At 36.6% G+C, this 17,675-nt stretch overlaps 1 protein-coding gene across 4 annotated transcripts in view; it reads right to left on the bottom strand.

The window, feature by feature from the left end:
• The window catches only part of TTC13 (tetratricopeptide repeat domain 13), a 111,779-nt gene that overhangs the window by 52,897 nt on the left and 41,207 nt on the right, over positions 1 to 17,675 (bottom strand). For all 4 annotated transcript variants that reach the window (XM_021000404.2, XM_078156221.1, XM_021000402.2 and 1 more), the window contains exons 7-11: positions 15,938 to 16,054; positions 15,068 to 15,178; positions 4,811 to 4,893; positions 988 to 1,129; positions 380 to 554 (exon numbers count right to left, since the gene is read on the bottom strand). In XM_021000404.2, the coding sequence (XP_020856063.1) occupies positions 380 to 554; positions 988 to 1,129; positions 4,811 to 4,893; positions 15,068 to 15,178; positions 15,938 to 16,054 (628 nt within the window). The remainder of the gene's footprint in view (positions 1 to 379; positions 555 to 987; positions 1,130 to 4,810; positions 4,894 to 15,067; positions 15,179 to 15,937; positions 16,055 to 17,675) is intronic.

Genomic DNA, 17,675 nt, shown 5'->3' with positions numbered 1-17,675 from the left:
TAGTTGGAGATAGCTCACTGAATTTTGTTTTCTTCTTTCACTAATGCAAAATATTCAGTACTTATTTTCTTAAAGCCACAAGATGCTTGGAAGACCAATTGGCCCAAGGGACCTTTATGTGCAAAGGATTCCTTTTCTTACCTATATCTAACCTATCTTTAGAAGGTGATACAGCTCTCAAGTGAAATGAAGATAAAATAGGACTGTTACAATTTTTGCCCAAATATGTTCCTCAAGGATAGGAATTGTTTCGTTTTTGTCTTTATATCTCCAGTGCCTTGCACACAGTGTATGATAAATGACCGCTGAATTGAATTATTATAGCTCCAAAGGGGTAAGGGATGGGAGGTGGGTATGGTTTTGGTCATTTCTGCCTTACCTCGGAGGTATTTCACTTTCAGATACTCTGGACTAGCCTTCTGGCCTGGGAGAGGGTCATTTAGCATGACTTTAGTTTGTGCTTTTATTCCTTCATAGAAGTGCCCCATTGCCACATGGCTGAGTCCTTTCATATACTGGCACACTTCGTTGTATGGCTCTAGTTGTAGGCACCTCTGGGGAATTAAAAAAGAAAATGCAGTCATACAATCTGTCTGGGTTAAAACAAAATTGAAACTCTTTATTCAGAAGACACCTTTAACTTAGTTACCAAATTTCCACTCCAGGTTAAACCACATCAAATGCTTTGTAAATTAGCCTCTGTTGTGCATATCACAGGATTTTAGGATTGTAGATTTAGAATTGGAAGGGACCTTAGAGGATGTGTGGTCCCACCTCTTCATTCTATAGATGAGGAAACTGAGGTCCAGAGAGGTTAAACAGCTTGTCTCCAACCATACAGAGAGTGACAGAGGTGAGATTCAAATCCCGAACCTGACTCCATATCCAACATTCTTTTCCAACCATGTGGTGCCCACTACACTCATTTTACTGGAAGCATATAAAAAACAACCACCCTACAGTGTAAGAATTCCATCCGTTGCTCACCTTGAAATTCTTTAGGGCTTCCTGTAAGCTGCCATGGTGATAAAGCATCATCCCTCGGAGTTGTAAGGTCTGCACATGATTCTGGTTGAGCAGCAGGGCCCTTTGAAAACTCTCAGTGGCTGCTTCAAAGTTGCCCAGTTCTCTAGATGTGTCACACAATAGTTAAGAACAGGGTATAGATATAATTAGTTGACATGTAAATCTGCTTTTAGTTGAATTCTAATCAAATTTATAATGTGTTTATTATTATTAGTTTTGATGCCTATGTTCTAGCCCAGGCTACAGCACTGACAACCTGTATGAATTCTGGCACATCATGTTCTTACATCTTCCACCAAACCTTACCCAAATGTTATAACAACAAAATAAAAAATGTGAGGCAGACTGAACTCTAGAAATAAATTTCCTCTTACAAATAATGTGAGTAATGTAATCACCTTGACTCAAAAAGTGATTCTGCTCCCAGAAAACAAACTGGCATCTAAATTAGGCATTCTTAATCTTTTTTGTGCCATGGACTCCTTTGACAATCTGGAGGAATTTGTGGATCCTTTCTCAGAACAAGATTTTTAAATGTATAAAATAAAACTTGTATGATTTCAAGGAAGACCAATTACAGTAGAATACAAATGAAAACTACTTATCTACAGGTAGATAGTTTCATATGTGTATATATGTATATACACATATATATACATATATATGTATACATCCCAAATATATTGAAATAGTTACCAAAATATTAAAAAACATACAAATTCCTAGGCTGAGAACCCCTGATATAAGTGGTTACTGACCTAGAAAAGACAGTACTTTATTTTTTAAGAAACATTATTTGTAAAATTATGGAATTTTCAGATTACTACTACAGGTAGGAAGTGCTGGAATTACTGAGCCTATTTTACAGTCTAGGAACCCAAAGGTCAGAGATATAAAGTGACCAAAGTGGAAAGGCTAGAAAGTAGTTTGAGCTTGGGCATTCTCGTTGCAAATCTGGTATTCACTAGTATATCCATGCTGCCTCTCATTCCACGTACAGTATGTAAACAGGGGATGAGATGATGGAAAAAATCACTTATACTTACTATGTCCACTTCCTCGTCTCACATTCATTCTCAATCCCCTGCAATTTGGCTTCAGTGCCACCACTCAATTAAAGCTGCTCTCTACAATGTTCTCTCTTAACTGCAAAATTTAACGGCCTTTTCTCAATTATTTATTATCTTACTTGACCTCTCTGAAGTTTCCAATGCTGCTGACCACTCTCTCTTCCTTTGGCTTTCATGACATTTCTCTCTCTTAGTTTTCCTCTTACCTGTCTGATATACCTTCAGTGTCCTGGGCTGGAGTCTACCCTTCCAACTCACTAAAGGTAGGTATCACTCAAGGCTCTGTCCTTGAACCTCTTCTCTCTCTATAATCTCTCCTTTTATGATCTCAACTCTCATAGCCTTAATTATCATCTCTCGGATTTATCTAACCCTAATTTCTCTTGAACTCCTGTGTCATATTCCCAACTACCCACTCAACATTTCATTCAATAGTTTAGTTAGCATTTAAGCAGCAACTACTATATCTCAGGCACTGTGCTAAGTGCCAAGGAGACAAAGATCGAACAAAACAGTCCCTGACCTCAAGCAACTTACACTCTACTGAGGAAGACACCACATAAAAGTCCAGCTTCAAAGTGGACAGAGAGGTCCAGAGGTCCTTGAGGTGCATCCATAGGCCAGATAACAATGACTGTGGGTCTGGTAAGGCTCAGGGGAGCCAGATCTCAGGGAGAGCTAGTATATGGAAGGAGTGTGAGAGAAAGAGGTCCAGGATTAAGGGGAGTTTTGTTCATTATGGAAAAGGAATTTTAGAGAGCACAGTGGAGGGAACAATTGGTGTCAGAGTAGGAATTGGGCAAGGTAGGGTTGAAGAGCATGGGGATGAAGGAATCCAAATTACAAAATGGACATGGTTTCTTCCTATATATTCCTATATATACACACACACAGAAGTAATAGCTCAGAGTTTCCAAGGGTTAGTACAAATGATGCTGAATTGGGGCACTGGGGCACAATTGTTCCTGTCCCTCCTCTATGGTAGCTGTCAGAGGTATGGGGTAGTGGTTCCCAAGCTGGCAAAGGGTAATGGTTAGTCAGGCCATGGGGCTGGGGTCTTCCTTGACCTATGGTTCTTCCTGCTCCCATTTAAAAAGGAGCATAGGAAATGGTGTTCTTCCTGCTGGCAGAGAGTGCTAAGTGCCATGCAGTTATAATAACCAAGTGTGGCTCCCCAAAAGAGGTATGATATAATACCTTCTCCAACCCTTTTTTTTTTTGCACAAGTGGGAGACTATGGGTGTGGGATACCACATATAATGACAAGCTTTTTTGACCTCTTGTTTAGTGTTGTAGAAATTTTCTCTGTTTTTCTTCATACTTAATTTTAAGGAATAACTCTTTAGGAAGGATGGAAAAGAAGGACATGGTAGAAATGTAGGTGATGCAAAATGAAATATATCAATGAAAATGCTTTTTTTTTTAAAATAAATAAGAGGAGGCCCATGAGTGTAGAGCATGAGGTAAGGCTGATTACCTAGCAAAGGAGACTGAAGAAGATCACCCCAGCAGGTAGGAGAAAGAGCAGGACAGAATAGTGTCAAACAGAGGAAAGCAAGAGTTATTTAGTAGAAGATGCTAGTCAATAGTGGCAAATGCTGCAGAGGGGTTAAGAAGGTTAAAGATTGGGGCGGGGGGAACCTCATCTGATTAAGCAGCTAATAGAATTTTGGTAACCTTAGAGAAAACAGTTTCAGTTGAGTTATGTTGTCAGTAAAATAGAAGGCTGCCTTTATCTTAGGCATTTCACTATTCTATACAAAACTGCTTGGGTTTTGGTTTAGTTTTTTTTTTTTTAAGATTTTACTAAAGTCTAATGAACAGGGGAATCTGTTATGCTAATGCATGAAACAGATTTAGTTTAAAAGTGGTTATACGAAAAAAAGATTAAATTGTATTACCTCCCTTTAACACATTTATATATCTATGTAATTCAGAATAACCAATCTAATTTTTTACATAACCAATTTCTTTATTTAATTAAATCTGTTTCATGCATTAGCACGGCAGATTTCCCCCCAATTATTAGCAATCTAAAAAAACAAAAGAATGAGCTGCTTTGTATAGAACAGTGAAATACCATAAAGAAGGGCAGTCTACTATTTTAACATTTCTACTGCAGAATTTAGGATGAAAGAAACTTTGCTATTTCTTTAAGTCTAATTTTACATTTACAAAGTCACACATTCTTTCTGCATATTTTTCTTTGTTCTAGGAATTTTTGCTATCGTAGCCTTTTGTAATAATGTCTTCTTTTCGCTTGTTCATTTGATTTGACTCTTTGCCCTACACCTCTCCTTTTTTTTTTTTAAATTCTCCTTTTTCTCTTGTTCCTTGACTTCTCTTAATTCCAGGATCTGGTTTACTAGCATTTTCTACAGTATGGTTTGCAAACTCATCTAAAAATTCTTCCTTAAACACTGTTTATATTTAGCAACATCAAGCACACATTTGCAGTACTCTTTTGGTACTAAACAGACTCCATAGTAAAGTGTCTAAAATTCGTTTTTTGCAACTAATTTTGCTTTTTAGGTTCCCTTTGCAGGCAGGGGCACCAGACTCAGGAAAGTCTTGGGCCTTCTCATAAATGGGAGAAAATGTTATTTTTCCTCACCAACCATGGCTTCTTACCTTAGTGTAATGTTAAAAGTTTCTTTAAAATGTTCCTATCATTTTGGATGGCATTCAAATCAGCCCTAATCACGTTCACTCACCTGTAGGCTTGACCAAGACTTTTATACGCATCAATAAAATCAGCTTTCTGTTTCAAGGCTTCTTTGAAAGACTCAATAGCTTCCTATAAAAAAATTTTTTTAAAAATTTTGTATAATTCTATTTTGTATTTCACTGATACATGAAGACTTTAAAAATATATAGATACATATATATCATGCATAACTTTTTGCAGTTCCTTTAGAATAGACTACCCAAGGGGGCAGCTAGGTGGCGCAGTGGATTGAGCGCGGGCCCTGAAGTCAGGAGCACCCGAGTTCAAATCCAGCTTCAGACCAAACACTTGACACTTACTAGCTGTGTAACCCTGGGCAAATCACTTAACCCCAATTGCCTAAAAATACATACACACACTCACACACACACACACACACATATTTCAAATATATATATATATAGACACATATATATATAGACACACATATATATACACATATATATATACACACACACATATATATATATATATATACACACACACACACATACATACACACACAGACATACATATATATATATATATGAAATACTACCCAAGAAGGTGGGGGGAGGGGCTGCAACAAGTCAACCAGGAAGGGCACTCAATAATACTACACGAATCAAAAGGAAGTAGTTTTCCCACTAACTCAGTGGAAAGAATAAAAATTTTAAAAATTCCTTACTCTACCTTGCAAAGTGGGAAAAATACTGTACCTACTACTTAATTCACTGAGTTCATAGATCACAGAATTTATTCTGTGATGAATAATGACAAAATCCCAATGGTAATACTTGAATAAAGATTTAGAAAAGTACAACTAGTGATACAGTGCATGGAGACCTGGCCTCAGAAGAAGCATGAGGAGCTTATAATAAGAATAAGCATGGGAGCCTGGTAGAGGGAGTTTCTTAATCTGTGAGCTTCCCACAATGATGCCACTGTAAGTATACAATACAAATGATAAGAGGGTAGCAGCTGCCATTTATATAAATCTTTTTGGTGTGCAAAGAACTTTATCTCCATCTCATTTTATCTCCCTTGTGAGGTAGGTGCTATTACACCTACCCATTCTACAGATGAGGATACTGAGATTAAGAATGGCTAAGCAAATGGCTGGGGGTGACAGAGCCAGCAAACATCCAGGGAAGGATTCAGATCCAGTCTTCTTAACTAGGCGTTGTATCCTGTAGACTATGTATGATAAACCATTAAGACACTGAACTGGTTCAATACACTAATAATGGGAAGAACTAATAATAACAGCTAATAATAATAACAACACCTAACATTTATATAGCACTTCTTTTGTGCCAGGCACTGTGCTAAGCCCTTTACAATTATGATCTCATTTGATTGTCACGACAACTCTGGAAGGCAGGTGCTACTAGTATCATCACCGTTTTACAGTTCGGGAAACTAAGGCAAGCAGAGAGAGGTTAAGTGACTTGCACAGGTCACACAGCTACTAAGTTATCTGAGACCAAATCTGAATTCAGGTCTTCCTGATTCCAGGTCCAGCATTCTATCCAATGCATCACCTAGTTACCCCAATCAACTAAGTCACAAGAGAAAAAAAATTAAGTCTAAATGAAAGCCTTCATAAATGAAGGAGAACTAACTCCAGACTCTGAATCCCAGAGGATTCAAATGTCCCAAAAAGGCAAAAGAATAGCAAAATTAAATGTTAATCCACCTGAGTTTGGAAAAGTTTGCAAAATTGCTATCAGTAAAACAAACTGATACATTTCTCTTGAAGTGACTTCAGTGCTTCAAAAGGCAGAGGGCATCCATTCTCTGGCATACTATTTTTGGAAGCACACACTGTGCTCTAGCATCATTATGCAAATATTATCTGGCTATATATAACCTATTAGTAATATGTGCCATTGTATTTATGGCATATTGTAAAAGTTAATAACAAGCAACATATCCTATTACGTTATTAAATGCTAGATGGAAGAGAGAAAATCAATTATCTTAACCCATGCCTCCATTATGTACTGCAACAGAAATTAATTATGAAGACTTTTTACACGTGTATACACTTCCACCCACAAAGAAAAGATAAGATTTGACCAGAACATCTGTTCTTGCATTATATAATCTTCGGTACTCTTAATTAAAAGAATTTCACTTCAAAAATCTTAAAATGTGTATAAAATCACATCTGGTGAATATATTTAAGAGATTACTCAGGGCCTTGTTTCTTACACATGGGAGGCACTCTAGCAGTACTTAAATAGACCCGCCAAGTTTCTTCCCCAAAATACCACAATTTTACTTTTTAACAAAGTCCTTTCTTCAAGTCCCCTCTTTACTTTCTTATGGGGATCATCTTTATTAGACAAGAGTTTGTTTTCAAAAAGAATGCTTTTTAGAAGGCTAATTAATAGGAGGAAAAACATGCCTACTTATTTGCTAATCCAAATGAATTCAGATTTGTAGTTCAGCAGGGACATAAGAAGTTAAACAAATATCTTCTATTTTACAAATTTTTTAAAAACCACCATAATTAGATCTCTTTCCTGGATACCAAAATGTTCTGCTTATTGCCTTGAAAGATTACCAACTTTTAGAGCCTGAAAGTCAGCTATATGCTGCTTTGTTCTATCCATTTCCTCTTTCCTATCTGCCACCCATGCTAGTTAAGTCATTCTTTGACTTTCTAAAGCCTCCATGTCAGATTTCTCTTTTGCTTTTAAAAGTGTGGGGCTTTTGTTTTGCCTTTCAAGTCATTGCTTAAACAAGTTGTATTTTTCTCCATCTCCTTTTATCACAACAGGAGGGGACATGCAGAGGCAGGATTTGAAACCTAGTAGAAACAAAAAGACAACTAGAGCTGACCAGCAATCAGAGAGCACCAAATCCATTCATCACCACAAAAATAAATTACCATCTGCCCTACTAAGTGACAGATCAGCAGGATCCCCCCTGTCTCATTCTGAGGCTAACATTACTGAGAGAAGAGACAGAAGTGGATTGTAAAATTATAGGCAATTCTAGTTAGCTAATGGGAACATTTCAGGGATACGGCTTGGAACATGCAATTTTGGATTGTTCTAAATAAAAACTAAGCCTGGTGGGGTTCAATTGGAATTTTAATTTTTGACCTTTTTCTCAGTACAAGCTAGGCATTTTCTGACATTATTTGATTCTGTTACTTTTGACATTGGTGAAATTTTTAATATAACACATCACCTCAATTCTACTTAATGCTATAGCCGAAGTTTCAGCGTAGTTTTGTTGTTACTGTTTCACAAGTCATCTGTTTGAATTCATTTTTAATTCAATTTGGACCTAAAGGAACTATCTTGAGAATATGAAGGTAATAAACTCATTGGTCCATGTAATACATAGACTCTAAAATTCACGAGAGAGACAATACATCCAATTAGATAGAGAGTCTGAATTAATTTGTGTAGATTTTACTTTGCCAATGACCCAGTCTCTCCCATTCCATATTTCACAGGCATGCTAAAAAGATGAGCTATTTTACACAGAGCTATATTTTCTCTTAGAGAACTGCTGTGAAAATGCAATGGTTTATATTAACACTTTTTTATGTCACGTTTGTTGGAACATCTTCATGAACTGAGAACCTGAAAATTCTGACAGCCTGCTTCACTTCAGGTTACTTACATTCTAAATAAGCAACTGATACAGTATTTCCAGTTATCCAATTAAGCAATCCAGTACTATAAGTTGCACCTTCATTGCAAACTATACCCATCTGCAATACTGCACCAACTCCCATTTTCTGTCTGCCAGATTTGAGAAGGCAGAGGCAGAAAAGCCCTGATCTTGATTCTGCTAATTCCTTGTCAGTCATTTTACTGTGACAAAAAAACCCAAAAACAAACAGACAAAAAACCCACCTCAAATAGAAGTCTTTGCTTGCTTAGATCATTTTAAATATTTCTAAGCTTTTAACAAATCTTAGTATCTGGAATTTTAAAAAATTCTTTACTGAGAAATGGGTGGGGAAGACTATTCATAAGACACTTGTTTCAATAAATTGCTTTAAAAGTTTTTCTTAAGGAACAGAGCAGGCATAGGACAAGTTACACCAGCTTCCTTGAGAGCTACTAAGAGTATCGAAGGGAGTAGGCTCAAATGAGATAATATTTGCAAAGCACTTAACACAGTGCTTGGCATATATTGGATACTCAATACTTGTTCCCTTCTCTTTGAAAGTTTGAATCCTTACTTAGGAATAAGAGCACGGTAATACAACATAAAGAGGGAAAACAAGAATTCAGTGTGTTGAAGGGCAGAAGAAGTTTTCAGAAAACTTGACGGGAGACTCGCTAATTAAAATAACCCTGAGGGCATTTAAAGATGAAACTAGAAGAAGAATCACAAAGAATAAATAGAAAAGATCTGTCAAGAGTTCTATAACAAGAGCTTTTCTCCATCAATAACAGGCATATTTAGATTATGACATCATAGTTCCTGATGTCCCATGAAGCTGGAGAACAGCACAAAATAAACAGATGTGAAGATCAAGTGGAGTAGACTAAGGATATCCAAAGTGTTGGAAGTGACATGATTCTCAATCTGATTTAGGTATGTGATCTAGGAGATAATAAAGGCTTGGAAAAAATCTTACATCTTATTATTACCCCCAAAAATAGTAACTGAAAAAATACCAATAATTATTCAACCACATACCTACTTTCCCATCTCTTAAAAAAAACGGAGTGAATAATGTACATACAAGAAGCAGTATGGTAAAATGAATGTAAAGAAAAACTTATGAGTTAGGATATCAGTGAGCTGAGATCTGGTCTCTAAAACATGCTAGTTGGGGCAGCTAGGTGGCTCAGTGGATAGAGGACCAGCCTTGGAGTCAGGAGGATCTGAGTTCAAATCTGACCTCAGACACATGACACTTACTAGCTGTGTGACCCTGGGCAAGTCCCTTAACCCCAACTGCCTCACCAAAAAGCAACAAAAAAACCCCCAAACAACAACAAAACAACCAACATGCTAGCTGTATAACCAAGAACTATCTTTTAACTTTTTAGTGCCCCTAAACAATTATCTAAGACTACTTATTATAGATTAGTTGCAAATTTGTAAAGATGAAGGGAGTTTCTATACCAGGAATTCCTTAAACTAATAAAATTTCAGGTGAGGACAGAAAACAAGCTATATTCTATAGGAAATCACATCTTTATGATTCCACAACTGACTTTTTTTGCATTTTTTTTTTTTGGTGAGGCAATCAGGGTTAAGTGACTTGCCCAAGGTCACACAGCTAGTAAGTGTCAAGTGTCTGAGGCCACATTTGAACTCAGGTCCTCCTGACTCCAAGGCCGGAGCTTTATCCACTAAGCCACCTAGCTGCCCCCAGAACTGACTTTTAAAAGGTAGTAAGAAGACAAGATTCCACTGTGCTTACTGCTGGCGGACATTCAATTCAGTAGAGCAAAAAGTCAACTTACAGGCTGTCTTCCAACAAGAGGTTCCCATGAATATTTTAGACAATATGTAAAGTGCTATGTTACCCTTAAAATGCTACATAAATGTTAGGTATTATTCCTACCTTTTAAAGTCACACAAAATTCCTTGAAAGGTATAATAACAAAGATAACATTATTTGATGACTCTCTAATAAATAAAAAGCAAGGCAATAGACAGGCAACCATATGCTCGCCATTGGAGCATGTCCAAATGCAGAGTCCAAATAGAAAAGGTATTCCCTATAGCTGTAAAGGTCCTCCAGATGCTATTATTTGTGAATAATATTGTGCTGACTATATTAAGACCTAGAACATTTTGCATAGCTTCATAAATTAGATCTGGAGCTTGATACAATCAGTATAATGTCATGTGCAAAAGGACTATCTGAAGGAACTCACCATTTAGATGGAATCCTTCTTAAGAATGGACCCTGCATTGGACACCCTCCATGAGACTGCCAAGCACCTTCAGCAAGCATGTATCTCCCTGTTTATGTCTGATTTTCTATCAATAATCAGAAGATTACAGAAAGTCATCTCTGTATAGAGAATCAAGCCATTTTTTTTTTACCTTACATTACATTAGGAAGAAACCTGGTTAGAATAAAGTCTTTCAGGCTATACTTTGCTTTACTACATATTAACAATGATCACAGTAGTATCTTGCAATCTTACCTTTTAGTCGATTATGAGATTAAAGATCATTTGTGAAAGCCTGGAAGTTCCTTTCTCATACATAAAGGAATATGGGAGAGTACTTGGAAGTCACAGATGAGGAAACTGAGGCCAGCTGAAATGCCCTCAATGCAGGTTTTTCTCCAAAATTTTGTAGTGTTGGGAAGGTAGACATATGGGTTGGTTGCTAATATTTTTTTCAACTGCCTGTTTACTATAGTAATAATAACATCTGTAATTTTTCCAAGCTTTTAACATTCTACCTTTTTTTCAGTTATCTTGAAAACTGATACTGTGACAATGCTTAAAATTTCATGGTCTCAAAGCCAATTTCCTTTGTCCATGTATACCTGGCCCTGGTTTGCCTGCTCTTCCTATCTTTGGTATAAATATAAATATATATGTATATGTATATGTATTATATATATGTATATATGTGTGTGTGTATATACATATATATACATACACACACACACACACACACACACACACACACATACACACATATATGTATATGTGCTTTTTGGTGAGGCAATCAGGGTTAAGTGACTTGCCCAGGGTTACACTGCTAAGAAGTATCAAGTGTCTGAACTGAAATTTCAACTCAGGTCCTCCAGACTCTAAGGCTGGTGCTCTATTCACTGCACCACCTAATCACCTCTGGTTTATTTTTTTTTAAATATCATTTCTGCATATTCATGTAACAAATCAAGGACCATGATAGTAGAGTTCAAATGTGGTGAGCTCCACTGTCAATGAAGGAGAAAAGACTTTGTAACAGAAATCTTGAGAACTTTTCTACTTTTTGTTTGTTGTCCCAGCGTGACCTTTACATGCTCTTAGGATAATCTGGCTTAACTAGGTCTCTCACCAAGCTTTCAATAAAATTACTTTTTCTTTTACTGCTTCTCTTTTATGAAATGATAATGTTCATAGTGCAGTAAGTAGACAGTTCAAAAACTTTACTGGTATCCTCATGATATTAGGAGAAACTGAGGAAGGCCTCCAGAATACTGATTGGATTCCCTGTGTCTACTTTAGGGGAAGACAAGAGTCACACAGGTTGGGCAGGCATGAAGAGGTTGCTATTTGCCTTGCTGAAAGAAATGTTCCTATCAAAGAGATTATAGATCCATTTGACTGGACGAATGATCCCCAAATTCTTCCACCATTCTTCTCTAAGACTGTAAAAATGAGCGAATATTCCAGATTAGTATTAATTTTGGCTTCCACCTCTTTCTTTGAAAAGGATATCAAGTTTTTGCCAAGTAATGCATTTTCTACGAATGTTTGGCTCCATAGTTGTTATTACTATACATTGATTAGATTTCCTTAAACAATGTTGAAAGTCTGTGTCAATTTCCATTGTTTGCGTATTTCCCATTTTTAGATGTCAATAGTTTTTTTCAGATTATTTACTTTTAGTTTTCAACATTCACTTTTATAAGACTTTGAGTTCCAAATTTTTCCCCCTCCCCAAAACAGCATGCAATCTGACATAGGCTATACATGTACAATCATATTAAACATATTTCCACATTAGTCATGTTGTGAAAGAAGAATCAGAACAAAAGGGAAAAACCATGAGAAAGAAAACACAAAGAGAAAATAGTGTGCTTCGATCTGCATTCAGATTCCATAGTTCTTTCTCTGGATGTGGGTAGCATTTTGCTAGAGGTCAATAGTTTAAAAAGGCTTAGCTGGAGCAGTTTTAATTGTCCAACAAAGATTCTTATTTTTATCCTTTTTTCTGGTTTGATTTTGATTTTAAAGGTTTGAACAGCTGAATTAGAAATGACTCATATGTCACTGTGCAGTGGGAGGCGCACTAGATTTGGAATCAGAGAACAGAGTTTCGATTCCTGTCATTTATGACATATGTGAACTTGGGTTCATTTATTTAATGCCTCTGGGCCTCACTGTCCTCATCTGTGAAGTAGGAAGGCTAGACAGATGACACATCTATGATCCTTGATTTGTAGCCAGTTGTTTCCTATCCATTAAGATAGTTCCATATTTTATGATGTTATTCATGACTTGGCAAACAAAGGTATGTTTTCATGATAAAAAAAAAAGTGAGATTTCTACAAAGTTTATGAGCCTTGGGCTTCCAGTGTCTTATTCCAAGTTTCCAAGATTTTTCACTCTTTCCCTAAGCTCACTTCTATACTCAAGTCACTACGTGCTAAAGTATATTAATTTAGAGGTCTTAGGAGTTACTGATATAATTTGTCCTTGTTTTTTCCAACAGATTTTAGAATGTGAGCTGCAATCTTCTTCACAGTAGTCTTTTTGCAGGTACCTATCATGAGCAGCGAAGCATAAGATAATCAAATGTTTCAAGAAATGTCTCTTGTTGCTTTGGGACAAAAAAGAAAACCCAACTCTGTTAACTCCTTCAGCTGCTACTCCAAGAAGGGCCTATGGAAACATTCTTCCATTTAGCTACAACTACAGAAGGTATAAACCTTCTGATTTTGTTTATAAGATCAACGAGGATATGATTTGTGTCACCTAGCAGTATCAATTTGTTGGTCATTAGACAAGTATCTTACATTTTGTTGTTGTTGTTGTTGTTATTATTTTAGGCAATCGGGTTAAGTGACTTGCCCAGGGTCACACAGCTAGTAAGTGTTATGTGTCCGAGGCCGGATTTGAACTCAGGTCCTCCTGAATCCAGGGCCGGTGCTCTATCCACTGCGCCAGCTAGCTGCCCCAAGTATCTTACATTTTGAGAATGAATAATTAAGATTATTTTTATAAACTGCTTAAAAATTGTATCATTCTTAGTACCTTCTGCCATTCCCCCTCTCTTGTTTTCCTACTGTGCTAACAAAGTACAAGAATGCACATAGGACTGAGAGCCCTTTTATATTTCCTTATGTAATAGGTGGTCATGGTCAAAGAATTCATTACCTATTAGCTGGCCTACTGGTAAAGTGCTTCTCTACTCTTCATTAGAACGATCCTCAGAAAGTACACAGTCTGCTGCCAGGACCAGGCATGAAGTCTTTATAGCAAAGTAAATCAGGCCAGAGCTTATTAAGCCTTGCTGTCATATTCTTCCAGACCCAAGGATCACCCCCATACCACAATGACGAATCAGAGTAGGACTTTTTCCCAGGGCTTCACATACAACATATATTTTATTTGAAACCAAACTTTCCATATTAAAATTACCCTTAATTTAATACCCTTAACTGGCTTTAAAGGGTTTTGTTGTTGTTTTTAAATAGTAGAAACATATTAGTGAGATTCAATGCATTAAATTACAGTCAGTAAACTACAGCTTGCAGGCCACATCCGGGCCTGTGCCTATTTTTGTACTCCCTGCAACCTAAGAATGATTTTTATACAGTTTTCTGACTGCTGAACTAAAGCAAACTTGTTATAACAAAATTTTAAAATTCACTTTACCTTAAAAGAAGCCACTGACCTATCTCATTTATTTACATTCATACAAGAATAAAAAGAATTAGTGTCCTTCAGAAAAAAAGTTTCCCATTCCCATACTCTGTAATCAGAGTAGCAATTTTTCTGACAGCAAGAATCTGGAAATCAAGGAGTATGCATAGTAGTTGAGGAATGGTTGAACAAATTGTAGCATGTAAACATAATGGACTATGGTTTGCTACTAAGAAATGATGATTACTAGGAGCCCCAAGAAATATAGTAAGATTTATACGAACTGATGCAAAATGAAGTTGAACCAGGGGAACAATTTTTAGACAAAAACTAGAATAATAATTAACAAGAACACCGAAGGAAGTTGACTTCTGAGGTTGCTGGAATACCAATTTTGGTTCTGCAGAACAGATGATTAAACACATCTCCCTCCTACTGGATGCAAAGTAGGAGACTACAGGTGAGCAATGTTGCATACACTGTTACGACACAATCAAATGTTCACGGTTTTGCTTAACTGTTTTCCTTTGTTACAGGAGGGTTAAATTTGTGGGGGGAGGTGTGAATCCTCCCCATATTGAACTACAACATGAACCTTCTGTTCTGGTTCCACCTGCAAAGGACCGTTGTAAAAACCAAAGATATCAATACAATTTATTTTTCAAATAAAATGAGTGTCTTTTACTCAAAGGAAAGTTTTACAATATTTTTACCTTTAAAAGGCCTCTGTGGAAGAAAGTTAAGCCTTTGTACAGCATAGCTATAGGTTGATTTTTGTTCAGTTCTAAAGACTGCTGAAAGTCTTCATGGGCTGTTGCATAGTCCTGCAAGAAGGGAAAGGAAATCATTGTTACTAAACATAGGCATCTGGTTTTAGCACTCACTTCAGAGTTTATATTTCATTCACCAAGATGTTTATGATTTTCTTAAGAAATGTTGGAAAGGAAAAATCCCTCACAAAGGCTCGACTACTCTTTATCTCAATTATAAAACTGAGATTATTCAAAGTATCTTTCATGACTGGTTATTTCACTAGTCAATTCTTATCTTCCATTTTCCCCCAACATGAATTCTCTGTTTTGGCTCCATCAACAACTACCAGGAGGGCAAATCTTCTTGCTACAAACTCCAAGGAACTGTTCAAATTGTTACTACAATACTCATGGAGAAGCCAGTGTTGCATTATAAAACTTGGTCCAGACTCAGAATCACAGCTAAAAGTTAAATACTGATGCTGCTGATATGCATCCATAATACTATCTATAAGAGAAGTGAAAATACAACTTTTGCACCAAGTTTTCTTCTTCTGCTTCTTATTTTTCTTACCCTAATCCAACCAGTCAATAACTACAGGCCACCAAAGAAAGAAGTAAAATACAGGCCCTTAGCATTTTCCCACAGGATATTATTGTGAAAAAGAAGATGTTTTCAAAAATGCTTTCCATGCAAAGCTGCAAAACAGTCAGACCTACACCTGCCCCCTTCCCCCATATCATTATCATCAACAACAGTTTTCTGAGGCAAAGGGAAAGCGAAATCTTTCTTACCATAGTGGAAAATGTCCCAAAGCAAAAACAACTCACCTCTGATATGAAATGCAAGGTCCCCCTGTGTCGATAGAGTCGTGCTGATGGTTGCAGTTGGATAGCTTTAGTGAGATCACTTACTGCTTCACTGATTCGTCCCAGAGGGGACAGTATCTAAAACCAACATATTCCATTAAGCTAGAGAGAGATGTAGGTCACTTTAAAACTGATGAACACTTTTAATCTTTCAATACTAATTTCATCTTTCTGTTTTAAAAATCAATTTTACTTAGCATAGTTGAACTCTTTGTACTTTGTTCAAATAGCCAAAGAAAACAAAGTGGTGTATTTCTTTGTCCCATGAAGAACACTGGTGAATTGACCACACAGTAATTGCTTTCACAGTATTTCACATTCTGAAGCATAATAGATGCTACTTTTCTTCATATGTACACATATTTCTTCTCTTGTTATTTATCTTTCAAATTCTATAAAATTGGAACTTGATATACATTGTTTAAAATATAGCTAAGAGGATTCATCTGAGTGACATCTCTGAATCATAAAACTAAGTCACATTTCTGGACACATTTCATCACTTACCACAATCTTTAAATACACACTCCATGGTAGCAAGTTCTATATATAGCTAGGGTTGAATGACAGCTTGCAAATTTCCAGCCCTTCATTTGTGTCTAACTTGGTAGATGCTATTTTCACTGGTTAGCTTTCTAAAGAACCCTCATTCTTTTGGGATATACTTTCATATTTGACCATCACTTGGAGGTGAAGTTATGATCTTGAAAGTTAAAGAGAAAAGACATGCTGATGACCATATGGCATGCAGTAATGCTTCCATTATCCATAGGTCACTTATGCAGCAATAGCAACTCTCCAGAACATAGCTGGGAACCCATAGGTAAGCAAAAAAAAAAAAAGGCGCTGAGTGGATAAAATAGGTATTATGAAACCCAAGCACTTAACTCAGAGTAAGAGTTCTCAGCAACTATTTATTCTCAGAAATAATCCTAAAAATTATGGTGTAGAGGAAAGAGTGTTGAACCCAGAGCCAGGAGAACTAGGTCTGAGGTCTGCCTTAGACATTTACTAGATATATGAATATAAGACATAACTTCTCCAAACCCTACTTCAGGGAATGTGCTTTGTAAACTCTAAAGCACTAGACGAATGGGAGTTTTTATTATCAGGTTTCTCAGTCCACTGCAAATCTGAGATGGGTGAAATTGAGAGTCAGGAACAGTGATAGCAAGCAATAAGAAAACAGACAGAAATGCAGTTTAAAAAACAGACATTAAGAACTCAAAAATCACAGCATCTGAAGACCATTTGATATATGGATATACTGCCCTATGTACCTCAGCATCTCCTTAGGGAATCATTAATTATCAGCATAAAATGGATATTTAAAATGATAGGCCTGGGTCATCGAGCAAAGGTTAAATTAAGTTTAAACACATGCTGCTTAAGAAAGCAATTAAGAACTGTAATACAATTTGGAAAGATTGCCATCAGAATGATTAAATTTTTAAAAAAATACTAACCTATAGGATCACAGATTTAGACCTGGAAGTTTCCTTATAGGTCATCTAGTCCTGTCTCTATGTTACAGATGTGGAAACTGAGGCCCAGAAAGATTAAGTCATTTGCCCAAGGTCACACAGGTAGTCAGTGGCACAAATAAGATCTGAAACCACAGCTTCTTACTCCTTATTCAAAATTCTTTCCCACTACTACCTCTACTTGAAAGGGTAAGCATCATATCATCTGGAAAATT

Source organism: Phascolarctos cinereus, unplaced genomic scaffold (genome assembly GCF_003287225.1).
Source record: "Phascolarctos cinereus isolate Bilbo 61053 unplaced genomic scaffold, phaCin_HiC Scaffold_5;HRSCAF=322, whole genome shotgun sequence".
NCBI classification, from domain to species: domain Eukaryota; kingdom Metazoa; phylum Chordata; class Mammalia; order Diprotodontia; family Phascolarctidae; genus Phascolarctos; species Phascolarctos cinereus.
Note: the sequence above shows the minus strand (reverse complement) of the source record. Positions and strands in the feature narration are given on the sequence as shown.